The sequence below is a fragment of the Calonectris borealis genome, chromosome 2 (genome assembly GCF_964195595.1).
Source record: "Calonectris borealis chromosome 2, bCalBor7.hap1.2, whole genome shotgun sequence".
NCBI lineage: Eukaryota > Metazoa > Chordata > Aves > Procellariiformes > Procellariidae > Calonectris > Calonectris borealis.
Window position 1 is genome coordinate 5,641,626 of NC_134313.1, and position 25,272 is coordinate 5,666,897.

Below are 25,272 nucleotides of genomic sequence, written 5' to 3' on the forward strand. Positions count from 1 at the left end.
TGCGGAGCCACAGCCTTGTGAGAATTTGCGTCCCTATCTTAAACCGGGCAGGAAAAAAAATATTTCTGCTCTAGCAGATAACTGATCATTTATTATGCTGAAGCACTGACATCAGTTTTGTTGTGACTTTGTACGTCATTTTGACATTGCATTATACAGTCAATTTGGCATTGAACTGGAGAAAATGAGAATACTAGGAAGCTGATTCCTCAAACTATTAATTTTATATCAAAGACAGCTCTCCAAAATGTTGCATGGGGAGGAGAGTTCTTTCTCATTCTCATTCTTATTCTCACCAAATTACACAGTTACTTTGGAAATCTTAAATCTAGTACATTTAAAATCAGTTTGTGCTACAAAGCCTGAGGTTTGGTATCGGTTGTTCCTGTTGTGCGTTGTAGTCACTAATCCTTTTAATGAAGAGCTTTTAGCATTGAAGAGATTCTATTTATAGTAAAGCCATTAGAGCATAAAGCTCCTCATTGCTATTCTGCAGCATGTAGCTGTAATGTTTGTCAGTGGAGAAAAGATATTTTTAGCTGCAGCATTGAAAATCGAGGCTGAAAGGTCAAGAATCCTCGCGGGGATATGTTCTGCTACATCAGTGCTATCACACAGCTGCTGTTTACTCTCTTATCGTTCTTCAGTAATAAGAAGATTTCTTTATTGTGACACTAAAGGTATAAAGCATCAAAAGGATTTTCTGCATGAGATGAATACTCGGGAAAGGATGATGTATCCAATCACATTAAATGTTCTACTTCTCCTTAAGTGAATGATTTTATTTTCCCAAGGACTATCTCAATACCTGTTCGTCAAAAGATTCATTCTAGGAAAGTTTTTTATTAAAGGGGATAAGACCTAATGCAAGCAAAAGGCAATCTGCTGAAATAGCGAAGAATTTTAAGTACATGCTATTCTGCCTGACATCTACACCATTCATTTTCTTAGCAGCATACTGCATGAACGGAAGACATAATATCAACGTGTAGTTTGCCAAAGAAAAAAGAGCCTGGAGATTTCTATTGGTAATTTGAGGCACAGAATTGTGCGTGGTAGTGATTATATCTGCTACAGGACAGCTCGTAGCACACTGGATAGGTACTCAGCAAGCACAAAAAGATCCTGTGGTCCTATTGTAACAGGATATGATAGATGATATGTACAAGGGAGAAGAGAGAAAGGAGGGGAAAAAAGGGATAATTATAGGAATACAAGGCTGCATATATTAGCTGAGTGTACAATGTGGAGGCTTCATAGGGTTTTCTAATATCTTTATATAAAAATCAGGGGGAAAAGAGATTAATTGCCACATTGAGAAAATTAGGGCTGTATGATCAAAGGAAAGGCAGAGAAGAAATGGCCTGTTGACAGATGGCTTATGAAAATGAAAAGATTTTTCAGAGGATATGAGTCTGGAGTTTTGTGCTGCTTGGGGAGACATGGGCACTGTCATCATATTTTAATAATAATAAGCTGCTATGTAACCCTTTTTATTCACCAAACGTTATGTAGCATAGGAAAAGTATGAGTAAAATAATACACTGATAGGTACACTTTCTTCTCAGGGTGTAATGAAATTAATTGTACCTATCCTCTAAGAATTTCTTCGAGGTCTTGCTGCTGGAGGTTCTTCTTATCTTCTGACACATGGAGTCCATTATCACATACCTTTTAAAACAGGTGCCTTCATATCAGGAAATTACTGTAATTCTACTCTTTCTGCGTACACAAAACAGTTCTTAACACCATCTTTTCCAAGCTTTCTCTATAGGCACTTAGTCCATGTGGTTATAGCTGTTATGTTGTGCTATCTGCTAGAATCGTGCCAGGCAGCAGCACAGAGTGAGCACACATTAATAGGCAGCTCCTGTCCTCAGGATCTCGTACATAAATGAACCAAAAATTGAAGGATTGTCAAAAAAGAATTGGAGAAACTGAAGAGATCTCAATTCTACAATTATTTTCTTTTGTAGTTGAATGAGATATAGGTAAATGGGCATTGGCTGAAGGGAATGACAGAGAAAGGGAGGGTATGGCTTTATGAAAAGACATTAATGGCTTGTTCCTATCAAAACCAACAGATGTTGCTTAGTCCCATTATCTCTCATCTCTCACTCTTACGTGAAAGAAACTTCATGGCACAGTGACTCAATTCAACTCACTAAAACGGCAGGAAAAAAAAAACAGAAAAAAAAACCCCAGTAGTTTTGCTTTTTTGGAGGGGGTCAGGTGAGGAGGTTGAATCAGTAACAGGGGCAATGAGTGCTGGGGCAAAGGAGCAGCTGGCTCAGGCAGTGAGGAGCAGAGGGTGGGTGGAAGAGGAGGGCAGGAGGGAGCCCAGCTTCTCCTCCTGGTGATGGTGATGAGCTCTTAATTTAGCTTACCATCATATGAAATGCAGGAACAAGTCTGAAGAACAGGGACGATAGGTGGAGAGAGGCTCAATTATGCAGGAGGAAACCTGCATGAACAGCCAGTCTTCATGTGGAAGAGAACGTCCTAAGAACGGGCTGTCAAAAGCTGTCCTGACGCCATTCAAAGGGCTTGGCCCATCCCTGCTCTAACTCTTTAAAGCTACATTGGTATCTGCTCCTCATAGCTTTAGGTCCTCTGGTGCCAGGATATTTTTTTCTTTTTATTGATATATTATCTTTGAATATGCATGACTTGGAAAAAGAAGGACGCTACCTGGGGCTTAACGCTGACTTGGGAGGTGGTTGCTCATGTGCGAGGTATGCACATAGTATATGGAATGGAGGAATTTATTCTGAGTTCTTGACTTCATGATGTGTATATATACACACTTTCTTAATGAAAGAGAAACTTTATAAACATCCGTGATGGATTGAATATATTGGGACAACTGGAAATTCCTGGGATTTTGATGGTAGCACAAAGATTTCTTTCAAAAGAAAGAATTCAGGAGGTTTTTTGTTTCTTTTTATAACTGCTAGGCTACACAAGGAATCAGCAGAGAATATGATAAAAAATTACGTAAACTCATAATCCATGATCTTAACTGCAAATTAATAAGTTGTTTGTTTATAGCTTTCATAGCCTGTAGAAGTAGTCATGGTGTTGGGGGGGGGGGGGGGGAAGTAAGTTCTAGGTCGTAGACTGATAAAATAGTGTTTAAATTGATTGTTGATATTTTGTGTGAAAATGCATATGATTTTGCTGTTCTACCTACTAGAGTAGTGTGGAAATCCTGATGTATGCTCTAGTTTTCCTCAATTTCCCTAGTTAATCGTGATGCTTTTTATACTCTCTAGTCCTGTGAAATTCCATGTAGGTTTACTATCTGTGCTGCATTCTGTCTTGCTTTCTTAGACTATTTAATTCTTATTTGGGCTTAGACCAGCTTTAATTACTTTAATGGTGGTGTCTTTGTTGCAATTTTACAATCACTATGACGTCTTTTTTTTTTGTAGTTGCTTTTTTTACGGTTAGCTGTTGACATACTACCTAATTTGCTTTATTAGCTAAGCATTCTTGGGAGAAACAAAGGATTTTTTTCTTTTTTTACCAACAGTGGCTTTTGTTAGTAAAAGCAAAGGCAGCTTTTTTGGAGTCTAATGGGCATGCATTGGCATGAAGTTGAAGACTGGTAAATTTTGGTATCTATTGAAATTCAACTTTGCTGTAAATTTGTCAAATTTAATGCAAATCAGTTACTAAACCACTTTGTTTTCATTAAATTCTCCTTTGGATCTCTTCCATGTGCAAAGATAGGTTAAAAATAATTGCAAAGTAGACATGCTGGCCTTTATTGACATAGATTCAACGAACATGCAGCAATTGACAGTTGCCTTTTACTAGTTTCATATTTTCACTTTAAATACATAGTTTCCGTGAGAGAGTGGAAATGTCAAAGCTGTATCTGTAGTGAAGACAAAAATACTTGCCTGTAATTACTGTTCTCTGAAAATATTTTTTGTGAGAGAGGTTTTATCTGTTCTCCTTTCTGCTGTATCTGAGACTTATATATTCTTTTCTTGATTTGTTTGTTAACCAAGGGGAATTTTTATTTTCTTAGTCTCTTGTGTTTTGAGATTTATTGTGTGATTGCCTCTAATTTGAAACGTCGCAAATTCTATAAAATATGGAAATGTGACCTAGTTCTGACCTCATATACCTATGCTGCATTTTGTAGCGATGTCCCTAGCATGTTTGATTGCTCTGCAAGTCCTTTTATTTGCAGTCTGTCATCACAAAATGTATTTCGCTCCTGGTTACTGTATAAAAGGATTAATGATTCCTGACACAGCTGAAGTTTCGGTTTAGGAATCTCAGTTTAAATCTCCTCGCAACAACTGAAATATCAAGAGTTGTTATTAGAGAAAAATTGAGGCACTTTGAGAGATGTGTGGAGACCTGTGTAAAACTGTATGTACACTGGAGAATCTCATAATTTCAACAGCAGCTTTTCTGGCTGGTACAGAGCAGTATCTGGAGAGTTCAGTTTATCTACTTGAGCTAATCCATGACTTCAGTTTATTGTATATACAGAGCCTATGCTGTAGATCCAGTTCAAATTAAAATGACGTACTAGGTCTTAGCGTTTCACTCTGTCTGAAGCAGTAGTTGTTTGATGGTAGCAATGTCGAGAACGCTTTTGCAAATAAAGCTGCAGGTGGTGACTAACATTTTAATTGTCCTGTCCTTTAAATTTGCTCAGTTCGGGAGTCTTGTCGATCCTAATGCTGTCTCTGTAATACAAAGCTAGGATGACTTGTGATTCCAGTCCTATTTTGTTAAGCGGGTATATTTTAAGTGTAACTAGTGACTTGCTGCTAGTGGATGGTAAGTGAACTACTGACTTGTTTTATTGTTGTCCTGGTTTCGGCTGGGATAGGGTTAAATTTCTTCCTAGTGCTGTGTTTTGGATTTAGTACGAGAAGAATGTTGATAACACACCGATGTTTTCAATTGTTGCTAAGTGCCCTCCTAGTCCAAGGACAGCTCCCGTGCCTACTGACTGAGCTAGGTACACAAGATGGGAGGGAACATAATCAGGACAGCCAGCCCAGCTGGCCAATGGGGTATTCCATACCATGTGACGTTATGCTCGGTATATGAACGGTAGGCGTGATCCAGGAAGTACCGATCGCTACTTGGTTATCGGTCAGCGCGGGTGGTGAGCAATTGCATTGTGCATCACTCATTTTGTATATTCTATCATTATTTATTATCATTATTTTCCTTTTTCTGTTCTATTAAACTGTCTTTATCTCAACCCACGAGTTTTTCTCACTCTTACCCTTCCGATTCTCTCCCCGTCCCGCTGGGGGGGCGGGGGGAGTGAGCGAACGGCTGCGTGGTATTTTGGCTGCCTGCCAGGTTAAACCACGACAGTCCTTTTTTTGGCGCCCAACGTGGGGCTTCTTCAGCACGTGTCACCTCCTCCTCTGGGGATATTCCAAAATCTTTGCCTTCTGGCCAGTTCGTGATCACCTCCAAGATTCCTGGGCGACTTGGGTTTCCTATTCGGGCCCGTTGTGTGATCAGCGCGACCCACTTACTCCACGTAGCATCGGTTGCATGATGTGTAGAGGGGACCCTCCCTTTGAACATCCAGCTCTACACCGCAGCCGGGGAGAATGGTCCTACCAAAAAAGGACTGTCGTGGTTTAACCTGGCAGGCAGCCAAAATACCACGCAGCCGTTCGCTCACTCCCCCCGCCCCCCCAGCGGGACGGGGAGAGAATCGGAAGGGTAAGAGTGAGAAAAACTCGTGGGTTGAGATAAAGACAGTTTAATAGAACAGAAAAAGGAAAATAATGATAATAAATAATGATAGAATATACAAAATGAGTGATGCACAATGCAATTGCTCACCACCCGCGCTGACCGATAACCAAGTAGCGATCGGTACTTCCTGGATCACGCCTACCATTTATATACCGAGCATAACGTCACATGGTATGGAATACCCCATTGGCCAGCTGGGCTGGCTGTCCTGATTATGTTCCCTCCCATCTTGTGTACCTAGCTCAGTCAGTAGGCACGGGAGCTGTCCTTGGACTAGGAGGGCACTTAGCAACAATTGAAAACATCGGTGTGTTATCAACATTCTTCTCGTACTAAATCCAAAACACAGCACTAGGAAGAAATTTAACCCTATCCCAGCCGAAACCAGGACAATTGTCTATTTAAAGCTCTCATGAATCTCTGAAAGGGTCTTAAGGCACATTTTTGCTGTGGTTTCCTGCTTGTGGTTGGGTGCCATTCAAGCTATAGGTAGCCTTGTCTCACTGCATCTCCTTCTATATAGCATTTCAGCATTTGGGTTCCAGTGCAATTTATGTTAGCAAAATCCTAAATTGGGATACTTAAGGGTAAAACATTTCTGGAAATGAACTTTGTTGTTCTTGCTGTCAATTAAATGACTAGGACTTAGTGTAAAGTTTTCCTCTTTGTTCAAGATTCTGCCTTGTGTGCTGTTGACATGCCGGAAATGTAGATAAGATGTGATAAAAGGTACTGTTACTATTGCCTGCCTACATACATAATTTGTTTGCTGCATAAATACACCTACAGACTTGTTCCATACAAGGGTCTAAGTAACTACATAGAAACATATATTTGCTTTGTTATTTCACAGAGTTTTTCTGTGATATGTTTAACATAAACATAGATAAATAAGACAAGACTTCATCAGGGAAAACCATGTTTCTGCCAAATTGCGTTACAGTAGGCCAAAACAATTCCATCGAAAACATTCCTCGACACTTCTGAAGGGAATACCTCAACCAGCGCCTGCGACTTCTAAAATAATCAATCTATTCCTAGGGAGTAAAAGTTAAAGATGAAAGAATAATTTTGCTTTTCACCCAATAACTCTGAGTCTAGGAACTGTACAATGAATAATCCAAACTGATTTTTAAAAACATGGAGAATGTAGGAGAATGTAGGTATGACATGGGGGAGCCAAAGCCTATGAAGATGTCTAATTTGGACATCATGCATTGCATCTAAGAACAAAGTGAAAGACGAGCTAGAAACATGACTACGTAAGCAGATAGCCTCTTTGATAGCTCAAGTTTCTAACTAGTTCCCAGAAGAAATTGTTGCAAAATTCTCCTGCAGAACTGCTAGAGCTCCTCTTTCGTACTGTGGATATCTGAAGAAACATATCATTATCAGTCTCTGCAACTGCATCGCTGACCAAGGCTCCAGTGGCATTTAAATAAAATAAATGAGCAAGTCTGTTTAACTGCAGAAGCAAATCCTATCCTCACCGTTTTATCTGGTTCCTTCCCCGAACTCCTCCTCCCACGTCAGCTTTCCAACTCAGCTTGTGCTAATACGCTCTCCAGCATCTCTTTCATTTTTCTTGGCCTGTGTTGTCCTCCTGAACTGACAGAGCTCAAGTCTTGCCATTCCCGTTCTCTCTCGAGGTTCGTGGGATGACATGGAAGATCTCATCCCGTCTGGCTCCAGATTAGAAGTCCTGGAACAGTCAAATGGGTATCTTTCTCTGAGGGCAGGACAAACTTCTGACTTTTCTTTTCTAGCCAACATTATGTTTATAAGGGTGGAAGCTGATTGGGGAAGCTGATTTTTTGTTGTGTTTTGTTGTGTTTTGTTTTGTTTTAAAACCCACAAACCTTGGAGAGCTTGATACCGGAGAATGGTATAAATCTAGGTAAAAAGTTTCTTGTAACTTTTAAATTGTCCAACTGCACTGCTATGAGAAGACAGTTGTTTTCACTCTGTTGCTTACCTCTTGTGAATTTATGATGCTATTTTTCTGAGAACACTGAAATGTTTCTTATCATCAGTGAGCGAATCATATCCCTGTGAGAAGCTTAATGTGCATATTACATATAGACAGACTGAGAAAAGATCATTACTTTGCCTCAGGCTACAAAATAAGACAGTAATATAGTGGGAAGCTCAGTCTCCCAGTCTCCCGGTTTAACCAGTGAATGACTCGTTTATGATACTGGCTTAAAATGCAGTGGAATGAATGATGGTGAATAAAGCTTAGCAAACGATTGGTCAGAACAATGTCTCCTATTCAGGGTTTAATAACATGTGACTTTCACACGAGTTTTGAAATTATATGGGACTATATTTTGCTTCTGGCAATATTCCTGATTAATAAGCAAAGTGTTTTTCTACTGAATTACTTCCAGTATCTTTATTTACACATCAGTGTGTCAGAGTAGTGCTTTCGCGTGTAATTTGGCTGTTTCACAAATCTTTTTTTTGTTACTCCCTTTAGCTGCCACTGGCTTGGCAATGAGGTGGCATTAGTCTGATGTCCTTCTGAACGTGAAGACTTCCAAATATCCTCCTCAGCATCACAGCAATAGTTCTGTCCAAAGACCTTCCTCACCCTGGAGTTGCAAGAAACCACCTCTAGTTTCAGAATACAAAATTTAGATTAAAAGTAGAGGCACTAAAGCAAAGTGGAGTGAAAAGGAAAAAATAAATTTATTACAAAAGCTTGAAGTTCCAGGTCTCAGAACATCTGGTTTTGTCTTCCACCTTTACTGAAAATTTATTGTGATACTTTGGATAAGTTGGTTTTGTTGAAGGGAGTATTGTGAGTGAGCTATGAAAGTTTTAAAGAAGTTTAAAAGCACTAAACAGTACAGTATGGAATCAATACAGTGTAGCTGGACTAGACCTGTGCCATCGTCTGGTTCAGACCCCATTCAGAGCAGGGCCAATCTTAATATTAAAAAAATGCCAAGTCAGGCCAGATGTGAGGGGTATTGTCATTGTTTTGCAACTTCCCCAAGGTCAGCCCGTGAGTTAGGGGCAGATTCGACTGCGTGCTTCCACTGCAACTCTGTCTTCTGGTTAACTTGCTTATAAATAGCTGCAAAGGCCTCTTACGTGCACTGTAATTTTTCTTCAGTAATCACATTAATTATATTTAGAATTTAAGGTGAGATGAAGGACATAGGGTTATCATGAGGAAAGAGAAAACAAGTTGTGAAAGTCAAATAGCTTTCCTAGAATGGGAGCCCTGAATCTGTTGTCTTCATTAAGATGTCAACAAGATGCAAGATTACACAGAAAAACTTGTTGGTAGATAACTGTTTTCTCTTCATGTCATCTTTTCTTTTAAAAGAATACGTATCTAAAATTTTGACCCGTGGTTTAGCTTCTCAGCATTTCTGTTCATCTGGTTAAAGTATATGATATCATCTTCGTTTGACATGTTGTAACATGATCGTTCTTTCTAAAAAAGCCAAACCAAACCAAACCAAAACCCAAATCAGCATGTATGTATTCAGTGCTTATTCTACTGATCAGCACATTTATGTAAATATAATCCAGATTTACTTGAGCATGTTGGGAAAAGTTGTGGTATTTACCAGTTACGTGTTTGTATTTCTCTTCTTGTCCTTGAATTTTGGGATATGCACTCTTACAAACAGAGTTTATTAATATATATAAATAAATCATGCAGTGCAACAGAAGAAGGGAGTCAGCCTAGCTCTGCTCTCTTTCATCATAAAATTTTCTTGTCTTCTTGTACTGATTGTGTACAGAATTGCAACAGGCACTTAGGGATGTTCAGGCAACTCTACAGAAAAGTGATGCTGTTTGCCTACCTCTGACTCTGTGCAAGTATGGCCTTTGCAGATTTAGGTTTGGAGTATGTTTTCTATTTTTTCGATGGGGCTTGTGTCTGGTGTTATTGGACACAGAGACCAATATGCCTTAGCTGTTTCTCCTGTGGAAGCAGTAAAAACAGAACAGTTGGCCGTAAAGAACATTGCAGGAAAGATGCTCTCCATTCAGTTATTCCGTTCAGCCAAGAATCTGATCCTGTTGTGGTTAAAAAGTCTAGAATTATTTGTCAAGTTATGTAAACTATTATGCTCTGCTCAGGTTTTGACATGACTAACTCCTAAGATGCCTAATTTTTATCTGAGCTATGACAAAATGTAATAACTTTTTATGTATTTTAATTCACATTTTTCCTGGGCACCCTGAGAATGTTTCCTATCAGTACGTACATCTCGGAGATTTTAATGATTTTTCTCTATCATTTTCTTTAGAGAGTTGGTTCTTTTCTGGAAGCTTGTTGCCAAGCTAACTTCATTATGCTATTATTATTTAATGTTTTTTTCCACTAAAGAACACCAGAACTTCTAAGAACTTAATTTTGTGAGAGTGGTTGACTTTTTGTATTGAAAATTCACACATTTTTTGGGGGAAAATGGTTATATTTTATCTGTAGGACATCAGTCTGGAAAGACTGAGAGAACTGCTTGGAAATAACTTCTTCCAGCTACCTTTCTGTACTGATGCCTAAATTCAAATTAATAATAGTTACCAATGCCTCTTCACATGGCTTAATAATAGAATCTATGCTAGAACATCCTATCAGCTGAAGATTTCAGATATCATTTCAGGAGAGAAAACGCACACGGAATTTTAACAGCTTCAGGCCCTGTCAAGACAGGCGATTTTTAAAATTTTAGTTTTCTATTGAAGGCAGTAGTGCATTTGCTTCAGCATTAGCAGTATTTGGATCACTGACTTACACACATTGCTGACTATTATTCTGATCCAATGTACACTCAACCTCTTAGCTGTTAGCTAAACTCAAGTGCATGAAGATGGAGGAAGAGGGCTTTTGGCTCCCCAGTATGCACATTCTTTTATATTTTTCTGCAAAAATAATTTTGGAATTATTTACGCCCACCTTGTCCAGGAGCATACTTCTTTTGTGTATGTCAAGTAAAAACAAAGCATGAGACTAATGGATATTTGACCTCCTTGGAAAAATAGGATTTTACCACATAATGAATTCTGGGTGAATGATTATTACTGCTATTAGTATTACCTGTGGTTGTCATGTTGCGGCACAGATTTCTATTCCTGCCAGCTACATCAAAGTGACCAAGGGAAAGATAATTAAATTGGGTATTTGCAAGATTTAGTAGTCCTTGCTCCTTTACCCAAATCATCTTGGTATTCATTCGAGGAGGCACATAATTTTTGTCTCAGCTTTCACATTTTTCTATAAAATGTGTTAGTTGCTGTTCCTATTTGTAGACACAGTTTTATGTGTTTGTATTTATAGCGTTTCTATCACACGTGTGTTTATGTACGTGTACAAAAAATTTACTGAGGCTGTATGCAGGTGAGTTTAGTTTACATGATTAGTGTGTGACGCTGCACAAAAAATAAAATTTGGAGAAAAAGGCTTATGGGCAAGATTATGGAATCCAGGATACAGAAACTTGCTAATTTAGTCTTTGAAGACACAAGTGATATTTTCACCCTACATCCACTTGCTGAATATTCCATAAATAGACTTTATTCATATCCCTCTAGGAGAGACGTGGCTGCAATTTATGGAAAACTCATCATGCTTCATGAAAAAGCTGAATGCTGCAGCTTTAACTAAAGCGTACTGGTTCATAAATGTTGCAATGCTAACAGCAGTGTAAAAGTATACTTCTTTTTTTTCCTTTCCGGCAGGCGATATGATTTTATTGCTTGAAGATGATTCCTACAGAGTTCAAAGAGAAAAAAAAAAAAACCTCAATGTATTTTTGAAAGAAAAAAAAGTTTTTCAAAATAATCTGACAGCTTGATTGACAAGGTGTGGTTTCAACGGACCGTATACTTCCGTTGCTTCTGTTCTGACTTGTATACAGTGTCGCACTGCAATCAAGTCCCCCATTCTTGATTTGCCTGTCAAGAACTGAACGTCAGAGCTCTGGATAGCTGCAAACCCTAGAGCTTTCATACATTAATGGTGGCATAAAAATTGATCAATAGAAAATAACTTTGCTGTGTAGTGATACTTTTTTTCTGAAGATGAAAGCTGTTAGTCACAACAAATTATATTCTTTCCTTATACCAACAAGTCCATACACACTGAGTAGGAATACAACCACAGTGAAACTGGTGCTTTTAGTGTCCCTGCAGTGTCCTTGGCAAAGTGCTTGGTGGATTAGCAAGAGAGTGGTTCTATTATACAGATTAGGGGCACCTCATTCTTCACCTCTTCTTCAATAACAATTGATTATGGTCCATTGTTATTTACCATTCCATGCATACAAAAGTAAAGTTTTAATATAGTTACATTAAAGCCACATATTTAAAAAAAAAAAAAAGCAAAGTAAAAAAGGATTCACTGTAGTTGTAACTTGCTGGTTTTGAGTTTGCAAAGAACCCACAGCTCTCTGGTGGGTCCCACAACCTCATGTTCTCAGTACCTTCTGAGGTTTGGGTGGACACCAAAGATTCTGAGTCATCTTTAAGGAGGCACCAACTCTCTTAGCTCAGATCTTGTGTGTTTAAGTGTAAATGCCCCTACATAAAGTAGATGTGAGAGTACAGATGGAATATAAAGAGCATAGCCTAATAATGCTTTAAATGGGATATAGCCTACAACTGGTTTCCCTGATTCCTGTGACCTGACTCCCGCCTCTGGTCCTTCCAAAGCTGAAAATAGCATATATACTTACTGCAAAGAAAGCATGTTGATGTTGGATTTTGGCTTTTCACTAAATGGAACAATCTAGAGTATCAGGAAGATGTAAGAAAGCCCTAAAGAAATATTGAAATGAATGAAAATTTCAAAGGAAGAACCTTTTTTTTTTTTAGAAAGTAATTAAGAATCATGAATATTTTGGTTACTCTGCAATGAGCAAATCCTTAAGGAATGAAAATATGCTCTAACTAGCTGCTTTGCAAATGTATAAAATTCATGATGTGTTTGATTAAAACTTCTGTATTGCTTACTTAAGCTTTGCACTGAATTCTACAAACATTTCATAAAGAGTAGTTCATAAATCCTATAAGGTACACTTACCATCTCTGTCAAAATCTGACATAAGCACTGTTGAGAATTAAAAAGAAAATGTTCAAAACTCAATAGGAAGTAAGAAATACAGCAAGGAAAGAAAAAGGTCCTTATATTTCTGAAACCTTGGTCAATGCCAGGACTTGGTATTTTTGCTTAGAATTGCCTTGTATATGTGATATTTCAAATATTCTTAATCATGGTAGAGATACGTGACAAAGGATGGATGGGAAAGCTAAGCAGAAAATAGGGCAGAAATATGGAACTTCAGTTCTAAACCGGCAACAGATTGTTGAAGGGATTTCTACTTGATTTATTTTAATATTTTTAAAATAGAATAGTTAGGATAATTTTACTTTCTTTTCCTGAAACCCTTTAATAGGCTCACCATAAAATAAAGATTTTTTTCCCTAATTGTGAATCTGTGGGTGAACAAACTAATGTTATCCTCTCTGTACAAACAGTTACAAATAAAGTCAGCAAATTAGCTTATAAATTCTTCTGCTGAATACATGAATTGCATAATAATTAGAGGTTATAATCAAGTCTTAAATAAAGTGAGTTTATCTAAATAATACAAGTGCTGCAAATGCTGTTAATACAATGTTTTTTCAATAACCTGTTTCTTGAATGATTGTCTCTAGGTCACCTGAAGTACGCTTCTTACCTCTTTCTTTGCTGAATTTTATTATATACCCTAGTGATTTTCCAACTCAGAAATAGAAAAGGGCCATAATGACATTATTGCTGTGGGTTTTGTTGCTGAAATTTTCTCAAAGCCCTTGAGCAAAGTGAAACTGAACCAAAATTGGTGGCATTCATCAGCCACAGCGAACAAACAGGATCACTCTTCACATCAGAAAGAATTTTAATGTTTCGTTGCAATCCATACTTAAGTATCCGCTCTTTCCTCATCTCCCTCTCCCCAACCTATTTACTTGGCCATTCATAATACTGACATTTATGCTGACCTGTGTTCCTTAAAACTATTTTGTAGGCCTTTAATTCCATTTTCCAGATTACCCTGCAGTGAAAATTTTTGCCGTTCTCTTCAATGACAAAGGCTGTTAGGAACACCAGCTAGTCTTAGTATAGCCTTAATCTCAAAATTCAGTTCCAAAAGCTTCAACAAGAAGAAATACTGAAGAGAAAAAAGGGACAGTTGCATGAAAAACAATGTATAATGTTTCAGCTGGAGTGAAAGAAAAATCAATTGGATGTTTTCAGGTGTTGTGATATCTGAAATCTGACGTCATGCAGAAAAAATCACAAGTGGTAATTCTGCTTTAAGAGGGTTGATCTTGTACATCATAGGAAGAAAGACGGTTAATTTACATAGGTTTAGGGTCCCTGACAGAGTAGCAAATAAAATAAAAAAATCAATCTGCTTGCATTTCAAATTAAATTCAAAAAGTAAACAGTAAAAGATGTGAACTTGAAACAAATCAAACTTCTAGATGTTTCTGAAAACCTTTGTAGTTAATTCTGATCATTTAGCAATTTCATTCTATACTTTTATTATAATAAAATCATCATATTTGATAAAATAAAGTGTGATAGAAATGCAACAATGAGTTTTGGATTCCCAAGTGCTGGTATGGTTGTGGCCTGAAAGCTGCTCCAAGGTGGCAAAAAAGGGAAAGAAAGAAAAAAGGCTATTTTCTTTCCCTGGTCAAAATGAATCATGTCTCTCCTTGCGCACTGCCCAGTGCAGCACTTACAGCAGCTCCTTCTGATTTTCTCTTTGGTGATTCAGCGCAAATTAAGTTTGGAAGCCCCAAATTTTGCCTTCTTGATATAATTTAATGCATGGTACTCCTTTTGACCAAAAGTATGACCAACAGCAGATCCATGAGAATGTGCAAATTCAAAAGAGTTATGATGCAGATTCATAAGAGATTTCTTTCAACCCAAGAGGAACACAGTAGTTGCTTATTTCAACAGAAATGTAAAAATCTGCAGAAGCTCATAATATTTGCCCAGCCATTTCATCACTAGGCAGGGGAATATTTAAGACCTTTTAGGCTTACAAGGAGGTTTTTAAACTATACACATCAACCTAAATAAAATCCTGCCATAAGAACAATTGCCAGTTTCAAATTGTAAATTTTATTTTAAGATATTCAGAGTGAGACTTTAGCTACAAACTTTACTTTCAGTTTTATTCTGTGATGCACAGAAGCTTAAAAAGATGTTTGTGCCTGTTAAGACAGACATGCTTTTTTGACCGTAACCCTTCAAGTTGGTTTTAACTTAGTGTATTGCTTGCAGAATACCCTGCGTAGCACATCTCATCTGGTCAGGAACTTAGCGATGCACTCGGTACGTGGGATCAGCACACAGCAGATAGGAAAAGCAATCTGGGAAGTCAGATTATCTGGAAAACAAAGAGTGATCTGATTTTAGTTCAGAAATGTCAGGTTATTCTTGATCTTAGATGCTGTGGCATTTGCCTGTTGATGAGATGATGGAAAACTTGTTTTCATGTGTTGACACTTTTTCCCTTATGGGCCACTTTCAGTTGTGCATTGCAGTTTCATGAGTTAAAAAACCATTAGTAAGAGAAGACTGTGGAAATTTATTAGGAGTCCACATTTTGGAACAGTATTAAAGATAATATCTATTGAAATGATTAATTTTCTTTGCTGTTAATTGCAAAAATCCATCTGAGTTTAACCAACTTTTTATTCCAATTTGGCAATGCATCTGTACGTGATGGCTGGCACAAGTGTTTTTGAAAATACAAATCAAATTGATTAACAAGTATTTAATCCGAGGGAGATTTTTTTTTTCTGAAGACCTTTTTTTCCACTAGTAACAGCTATCAGTATTTTAACAACTGTTCTCTTTAAATTAAATATTATGCATGTTTTTGTTCATAGAGAATTTTTTTAAAATTCTTTTGCAATGCCTTTTTTACAAAACTCAAATACATGGTGTTGCACATAAGACTAGAAAGTAAAAATATGCATTAGAGTATGAAATGGGGCACTTGCAGCCCAGAAAGCCAATCATCTCCTGGGCTGCATCAAAAGCAGTGTGGCCAGCAGGTTGAGGGAGGTGATTCTGTCCCTCTACTCCGCTCTAGTGAGACCCCACCTGCAGTGCTGCGTCCAGCTCTGGAGCCCTCAGCGCAGGAAAGACATGGACCTGTTGGAGCGGGTCCAGAGGAGGCCAGAAAAATGATCAGGGGGATGGAACGCCTCTCCTATGAAGAAAGGCTGAGAGAGTTGGGGTTGTTCAGCCTGGAGAAGAGAAGGCTCCAGGGAGACAATATTGCAGCCTTTCAGTACTTCAAGGGGGCTTATAAGATAGACGGAGAGAAACTTTTTACCAAGGCCTGTAGTGACAGGACAAAGGAAAACGGTTTCAAACTGAAAGAAGGTAGGTTTAGATTGGACATGAGGAAGAAATTTGTTAAGATGAGGGTGGTTAGACATTGGAACCAGTTGCCCAGAGAAGTTGTGGGTGCCGCATCATTGGCAGTGTTCAAGGTCTGGTTCGATGGGGCTTTGAGCAATCTGATCTGGTGAAAGATGTCCCTGCCCATGGCAAGGGGGTTGCATTAGGTGATTTTTAGAGGTTCCTTCCAACCCAAACCATTCTATGATTTGAGGAGTCCATCACGCATTACCAAAATAATTTAAAATATGAGATTTGTTCTTTTCTTAATATGTTCTCTCTAGTTTTTTTTTTTTTAAGGCTAAGCTTCTCTAAGCATGTAGTTTGAAAGCTTTATGCAGTTATAGTTATGACTTAGTATTTTGATTATTTTCTAAACAATTTTATTTTTCACTACTTTTGGTTATAATTCCAATTTAGTATCATTGAGCCTTGTTTTAGAAGAGGAGATTAACTGCATTTTTCCCTGCTCACTATGTACTTTATATTTAACTTTCCACTAATTCTGGCTGAATGAGTGGGCAATGGTATTTATTGCAGTTCATTGTGTGGGTACAGGAAAGTAAGAAATGTAAAACTTAATTCAGCAAAGTAATTCTCAAGGAAAATAATTTTTTTAAACAATTATTAAAAACAAAGTGTAAAGTGATGCATACACTGAGTCAAAGTTCCCCTGGCTTTCTTTTTTTTTTGTTACATCCTCCTCCCTCCATTTTTTTTTCCCTTTCTGTAGTTGCTGTCCTATTTAAGAAAGCAAACCAAATAAGGCCATTTTCCCTTTAAATAAGTCCCCAGGATAGACCCAATTTAGGTGTAATTTACTAGATTTCAGTTCTTTACCCACTCTGTGTGTCAAGCATACATGGTAGAGATTAGTGCAAGTCATACTATGGGAAGTATATTAAAGGCATACCTGTTTAATTGCAAAATGCTTCATAATGGATTTTCTTATCTGATAATTTAAGCTTTAATTCTCTAAACACCTGGGCATTGAGTAATTTTACACCTAGAAATATTCATGTTGAACTCCGTGGCTTGTTCACATTATTGCCATACTACCTTCCAAGTTTGGGGCATTGCCATGCTCTAGTCTGAGCCCGGAGCACTTGTGTTAGTTCTGCTACCACCTTACTTTGAATTAATTGCCAAATTCTTGTATTTTTGTTTCCACCTCCATAAATTTCTGGTTTTTTTTTTCTCTAGACCATGCATAGCTCTTTTGACTTCTGACTGCCTATTAAGAAATAAAAATGACATTTGTCTCTGGTGTGGGAGAAATGCAGTGGAGGTCTTTTCAGCAAAGGTGAATGCACTTTGACAGAGAGGTCTTAGTAACTACATCAGTGGACAAGGGAGGAGCTACGGATGTCATCTATCTGGACTTCTGTAAGGCCTTTGACATGGTCCCCCACAACATCCTTCTCTTTAAATTGGGGAGATACGGATTTGATGGATGGACTGTTCAGTAGATGAGGAATTGGTTGGATGGTTGCATCCAACTACGGAGGATAGTGGTCAACGGCTCAATGTCCAGATGGAGATCGGTGACAAGTGGTGTCCTTCAGGTGTCTGTATTGGGACTGGTACTGTTTAATATCTTCATCAATGACATAGGCAGTGGGATTGAGCGCACCCTCAGCAAGTTTGCAGACGACACCAAGCTGAGTGGTGCGGTCAACACGCCTGAGGGATGGGATGCCATCCAGAGCGACCTGGACAAGCTCGAGAAGTGGGCCCCTGTGAACCTCATGAGGTTCAACAAGGCCAAGTGTAAGGTCCTGCACCTGGGTCGGGGCAACCCCTGGTATCAATACAGGCTGGGGGATGAAGGGATTGAGAGCAGCCCTGCCGAGAAGGACTTGGGGGTACTGGTGGATGAAAAGCTGGACATGAGCCAACAATGTGCGCTTGCCCGCTAGAAAGCCAACTGCAGGCTGGGCTACATCCAAAGAAGCGTGGCCAGCAGGTTGAGGGAAGTGATTCTGCCCCTCTACTCTGCTCTTATGAGACCCCCACCTTTATCACCTCTTAATAGCTCTTCAATTTAACATTCCGTTTTTTCCTGCGATTTTTAAGTTAAGCGAAAGGCAGCTGTTTCACAGTCAGAACATGCTGATGTTAAATCAGCAGCCTACCAGATCTTGCTCTCAAATAAAATTGTTTGGAAACATCTTATTTTCATTCAGAACCTCAATGAGTGACCTTGTGTCCTCTGCTTCCTCTTTAGGTCACCTACATCTGCAGCCAAGTCCAATGTTCAGACACTAGTGTGATAGTCACATAAAACACTGCAATGCCATGTGCTTATGATGCTTGTGAATGAAGTGAGAGAGAGAAAATAAATCTATTGGTTGCACATCTTAACATAAATTACGGAAATGGGACGGACTCAGAGAATCTTTATAACGTATTTCTAAATGAAAAAATGTGTATTGCAATAAAATGAACTATTGTACCAACTGCTGACTACATCCGTATCACAAATTTGTATGTGCGGTTCTCCGATAGGAACTGGGTTTGCCCAAATTTAAGATTTCATAATGTAGTTTGCAATTTCAAAAACAGGAGGGCTGTTAGCAAAGATGCTGATTTTACAGTGAATTAACCAGGACTTCAAAGGTAGTTGAGAACAGCTGGTTTTATTATAGGTTCAGGAGGTCCTAAAGCAGTACTGTTATGCCACTCTAATATTCAGTATTGGTTAAAGAGATTTAGCTGGGCAGCGATGTGGAGTCGTTTAAGGGGCAGAGAGAGATTACTCCTCTCTGAACGAGGAAAGGGGTTCAATCTGGAGACTTTCTTCCTTCAAAGGGGGACAGGCAGAGGGTCACCTTGCTGAAGCAGAGGCTGCTGGAAAAAGGAGAAACTCAGCCAGCCCCTGTAGCTCAAATGGGAATGGGCCGAGTCTGTGGCCACTCAGAAATGAGAAATTAAGAAAGAAGAGCAATTGGAGAAGGCAGCAAGACTTGTTTAAACTTTGTTTTCATTCTTTCTCATCTAGTTGTTCAGAGTGAACTCTATTTAAAGTAAATTTTTAGTTCATATTGTAGGAAAATGTAGTGTTGGTGGTAATTCCACCAGAAATTCTGAGGGTTGTGTCCTGTCTCACTTCACGTCTGCATTTGCAATTGTATTTGTCCTCGCTTTCCCTGCTAGCTCTTACAACAAATTGGGCTTTTATTACTACAACATATTCTTGCAAGTTTACAATTTACTATAGTAATATTTCAACCAAGACAAGAAATTTAGACTGAAGAGGCTTTCAGGAAAAAAAGATTCTTCTCACTATTATACCCTTGTGGGTCAGCGTTCAGTCCATTCCCCACAAAGCAACCCTTATTTTAGAGAAGAATTCAAGTGAGATCTATCCTAGTTTAAGTATCATGGTAAGTTTTTCTACAAAAGCATCCATCAATTGGTTTTTAGTTACTTTTTAACCTCTTTCAAAGATGTCTTTGAGAGTGGCTGAAGTTGTAATTTTTTTGGTCAAAATGTTTGGTGCATAATGCTAAATTTTTTAGGTAGTTGTTAGGTGTTGCTGCTTGCAATAACGTGTAGTGCAACATGTGAAGGACCGCAGAGATTATTTTATTTTGTTGTCAAGTAACCATCCTATTCTGGTTCATTATTAGTGATTCTGTACCCAAAAAAGGTCTTAAAATACTGGAAACCTTTATAAAACTGGCAGTATTGGGTAGTCTGTGTGGCTGCTTGACAGTGTGGACAAATAGGATGGTTATCTCGGCAGGGTTTCTCTTCAAAATTGAAGGTTAACAGCCACTGTGTGCAGCTGTGGCATGAACGTGTGCTTTGAAATTCGGTCTTGCCAGTGGTATGTTTAATGGGTTCATATGCAACCAATTGTTTCCCATCAGAGCATTTCTCAGCTGTGAGATTGATCTCTTGAGTGGTGATTATTCCTATACACCTGCTTTTACTCATATACCTTGCTTAGGAAGCTTGGCACAAAGCCTGGCCTTTCTCCGACAGGCAATGTAAAAAATAGGGGAATTCTTCAAACATGAAAAAAAGTATATTTTTCTTTCCAGGTTTAAAATTGCACAACTGTTAGAGAGCACAGTACCACTCCCAGATTCATTCTAATGTCATTACCAGTTAGGAAGATGATAATACAACACATGTACAAAGTTCTTTGGCAATGTCTGCAAAAAGAGTTTGAAGATTTTTTTAAAAATCAGAAATTTCCAAAATATTGATAAACTCAGCTTTAGATTACTGTACTGTACCGGCTGGCTTCCCTATTCCTGAATTTATGGACTAGAGTTTTGACATCAGTGACGGGTCCTCTGCTTTCAATTATGTCCTAACACTTTTTCCAGTACAGGCGAACAGATTTACTCACATGCTACGTAAGCCTCACATCCGAAAGTGAGCCTCACGTCTGAAAGTTCTTACTGCAGCTGTGCAGCTGCAGCACTGCAAATAAAGAGAGAAAGCAAAAGAAAAAGAAAAAAAGAAGAAAATAAAAAAAGGAAAAAAATTACTTCTTTTCACATGTGTTTTATTGGAGTGAAGCCATAGAAAAACCTGATTTTCACTGTGGAATGGGAATTCCAAAAATTGCCATTAGGGTTTGGAACCTCTGAGCAAACCTTTCCTGCAGGATTGCTGTATATGAAACCTAAACTGAGACCTCTACGCATCTGAGTTCCAAGAAATCATCACTATTAAGGGAAATTTTACTTTTCAGAATTAGACTGGAAGATGCATGGTTTGTTAACAAGACGTGTGTGCTATTTTGTTTTAGAAACTTAAAACGATGTTACCTGGAGTAAGCATCAGTAGAAGTAAGAACAATGGTCCTACGAAGTCAAGGGATGGGGTATGAGTGCAGGAGCTGGTTCAGTCTCTTTCTGTTTAATGCATGCATTAAGCTGGTTTTAAGAGGCATCAAGTAAAGTGCTTGTCCTGGTTCCCAAAGCAAATAACAAAATATTCCTGCTCATAAAATATAAATAAATTATAAATATATTGTGTACTCATCCCCGTGAATGTTCTATTATATTATGTGCTCATCTATTTTTTATTATTTTTACTTTAAATTTGTCAGTATTTGTACTTCTAGGAAGTTTATGCTCTTGCAGTGGGAAAAAGGAAAAAAAATAGTTTTCAAATGTTGATTGCAAATAGAAATGGATGAGATATACATAAATAATGGAAATCGTTTTTATCCACTGGTTTCAGACCACCGATGTATTTTACCGAGGATTTTGGTAGCAATGGGAATGGATAGTTTTGAAGTTGAACAATGTTGCTGGAGGCTCTGATATGAGTAGAGAGATCTGGAGACACAAAGCAGGTGGTTCTTGTATACATTAATTCAGTCTTTCCTAAGCTACATGTCAACTCCTTCAGTTCAGAGCTTTGTGACTAGATAAGATGGAAGAGGGTGGCTGTGAGTGCCCCTGGCTTTGAAGTAAATGTCAAATACAACCACAGCTGTAAAAACAGTAATTGCAGAAAAAAATCATATCAATTTATCAGTATGGGATGTCAAAGGGAAAGCAGTGAATCTGAATATGCTTTGGCAAGTTTGCATAGCACAGAAAAAGGGATTATTGCAGAATATATTATGTTCTTTGCATCCTAAGTTGTCAGAAAGGAACAAGATGAAGAAATCATATTTTCATTATGAAGCAGTCCAGTTCTTAACACTTCTAATAAAACCCAAATATCCAGTAAAGGCTCAGAGGAGTTTTATTGCAGTGCTCCAGCCATGCAGACCTGTTGCAAATTGTGTCATTTGTGTGAAGGGTGAGATGGCTTAGAGAAAACAATATTTACTTTCTTATTTAAAACTCAATTATTATAAGACCTGGAAGAAGAGAGTATAATTTCAATCTGTTTTCTGAAGTATGAATTTGTAACAATATTTTTAATTAAGATGAGTTTCAAGTGACAGTCTTTTGCAGTCTAACAATGCTAGTGGATGCTTCCCCTGGTGATACAACTTTTCTGGGGAAACACATAGTTCTGCAAATTTTTCAGGTCATTTGGTAATCTCAACTCCTGAAATAAGAGTACGCTTGTCTGCTCTACAGGTTTGGAAGTCATTAGTTATCCTGGGTCATCTGGCTTGTGTAGACAAAGCAAAGGTTAAAGATGATGTTCTATTATGTTTAAATATGATGGTCTATTATGTGTATTGTATGAAGTCTAATAGTTTGTAACATACCCATGTAGTCAGTTGGAATAATCCCTCAGTGATTTGCAGGATGCTGAACCAGTGACTTGAAGCTGTCATTTATTGGTAGGATAAAAGAACACTTAATCTGTGATTTTTATTTTGCAAGCGTTCATTAACATCATGAATTCCCCTTGGAAAAAAAATAAGGAAAACAGAAAATGTTGAATTGAAAATATGTCATAAGGTGGAAAACCAGTTTGGAGCTAGAAATGTGAAGTATAATGGGATGCTGTAGAGGGTACTTTGTGTTTAGTGCACCCAAAAATATTATTATTAACCTACTGTAGAATATTGAGGGAAGAAATCTCCGGTCTGCAAATGGTATCTCATGCATTGGCAGAAAGGTCACCATCAATCACTGTGGAAGGGAAGTTATCAATAGAAAGTTCTGTAAGGTTTCTTTCTCAGATTCAAGCAGAATATTGGCAAACGTGACCTCACTCTGATGCTCTTCTTTCAGAAAAATTTGCCAGCTTATTGTAGACTGCCATTGTAATGAGCAGTTGTAGCATTTGCTTTAAGACTGATTTAAAAAATGTCCAAATTGCATTCATTTAGTAAAATAGCTTAGCTAAGTGAATTTTTTTTGAACTGTTTATCATAGTTCATGGTGATATGTGTCTAAATAAATGGGATTTTGTCATGATGAAATGACAAATGAAATGCAAACTAGATCTTTAAAAAAATTAAAGCATAAGAGAGAGATATAATGGCAGTAAAATGCATTGATAATAAATATTTTAAAAAGAACCCCTAAATGAATATACAAGATGTATCATTGATAACTAGCAGAAGGTATCTAGTTCGTGCTAACTTCAGCACAGGAGGAGACAGCTGGCAGAAAGCCAGCAGAGGAAAAGTTTCAAGTCCCACATCTTGTCTCTAGTTTTTCTGTTGGTTATAAAGTGGAAGCTTCAACATAGACTCAGAAAATTATTTTTTATGGTGTCGATATGTTGATTTTTTTAAATGACATAGGAAGCATTTTTTCCTTTTACTTTTTCAAAATATTAATTTTCTTCTTCATTTGAGCCCCAAGTGAAAAAATAAAACTGAACACAAAAGTTGCTATGACCTATAAGCTGGACTTTCAGACAGTGTTTCAGATCTGAACCAACTCTGATATCTCCCATTTCAGTTTCAGACACTTTAGAAAACAAAACGAAAAGCCCGTAACAGTTTTTATTTGCGTTCATGTAATGTTATCTTTGCTTTATCTTACAGTATGCCAGAGTGCTCTGCACAAATTATGCTGAGATGTATCCTCTGGCCCGTGTCATAACATCATGTGGAAGCACAATTGTGGTGTGCATGGTTTTGGGAAGAAATGCAGATGTGTGGTGGGACGAAGCCGTAGCTGTAGTAAACCTGCCGGCCTGGGCAGTAAGAGGTCCAGGACTCTTGGGTATTGTGAAGAGCAAACCTCCCTTACCATTAGATATAGCTATTGTGAGCCAAATTAAAAGTTGTATTTCAAGTATGGAATTGAAAGTATTTTTTATTAAAATACACTTAACATGCCAAAAATACAGTATATGTTTTATTTAAATTCTGTAAACACACATGTAAGCCAACTTTTTTGGCCAGTTTTTCCCTCTCAAGTTAATGACTTGCTATTATTCACCCAGATCGACTATTCTAGTAGGGATCTGAGAGATACTTCACTCTTTCTCCTTCACTGGGCATAAAGAAAAGGGGAGGAGAACAGAAAAGACAAGGGATGCATTTTTCCCTGCCTGTAGCCTCCTCTGCAACCTTGCTAAATCTCACCCTGAATGTTATCCCTCTCCTGTCTACTGTAGACTCTAATCCCACATTTTCATTATGTACATTTTTGTCATTCATTCACATTCACCACAGCCGTGACGAGAAACGAAATGTGGTCTGCTGTTGAGGTTGATGAGCTTAAATTAAAAAAGAGAAAAAGAAAAAAAAAAAGATGAAAGATTGAGCTAAGAGATATTTTTAACTTTTTATATTAACATGGTTACCTTTTTTTTGGAAACATGTCAACCAGATTTGACTAAGGATGGGAGGTGACATTTTGGAGATGTAAGGAGATTGATTTCTTTTTTTCTTGGTAGGAAGGGATGGAGGGGGTAGTTGAAAACTAAAACAAATCTTGTCTTTCTAACAACGTAAAGAGTGTTGGATTTAGTAGCTAGAAGATGGCTGCTTTCTTCTTGCCTTTAGCTTAATGTGAGAATTGGTGGAGTTCCTCTGCTCTTTATCATTCATTTTTCAAGAAACTGTTCAGAACATTATACTTTTAAGACCTCTATTCAATTTTGTCAAATTTGGTTGAAATAATAAATAGTATTTTAAAAAATGACTGTAAGGGGAAAAATGAATATGGAGGCTGTGTGATTGAATAAACCTTGTTTTATTATGAAACCTGGTACACGTGAGCAAGTCTGAGCCAGATGCATAGGGATTTTTGCCTTTTTTCTCTGCAAGCATTGTTATCAAACTCAAACTTAGCTCGATTGTCTCCATATTTTCCCCTAGCCAATCAATTAGCAGAAACATTAATTTTTTATAAATGTCACACTGTTATAGAATTACTTTATGTCAGTTGTTTTTCCCCTGGAACTAATTTTTATAGCACAGGGAGAAGTACTAAAGTGTATAATTTTTTGGATCTGAACAAGATTTGTTACAGTAGGATAATAACCACATGCTTTTAAACAGATGGGATATCATTTTTTTGGGCCTGCTTTCTTTCCTCACAAAACATTTAATGAAAAATATAACTGTTTATCAGTAAAGTTTTTCTTTCCACGCATCCTGATGAGATATCGCCATCATGTATAAGAATCAGATCACTATCACAGGTTATCCTAAGCAAGTATTGAGTAATAAAATTCTT

General features: G+C 37.8%; 1 protein-coding gene across 12 annotated transcripts in view; it reads left to right on the plus strand.

Annotated features, from left to right (window-relative positions):
- TRAPPC9 (trafficking protein particle complex subunit 9) overlaps positions 1 to 25,272 on the plus strand; it is a 542,043-nt gene that overhangs the window by 278,944 nt on the left and 237,827 nt on the right. Inside the window, exon 22 of one of the 12 annotated variants that reach the window (XM_075141107.1) lies at positions 11,461 to 14,234. The exons of the other annotated variants lie outside the window; for them this stretch is intronic. Within the exon in view, the coding sequence (XP_074997208.1) occupies positions 11,461 to 11,576 (116 nt within the window). The 3' untranslated portion in view covers positions 11,577 to 14,234. Of the gene's footprint in view, positions 1 to 11,460; positions 14,235 to 25,272 lie in introns of those variants that run through there. 12 annotated transcript variants of the gene reach the window in all.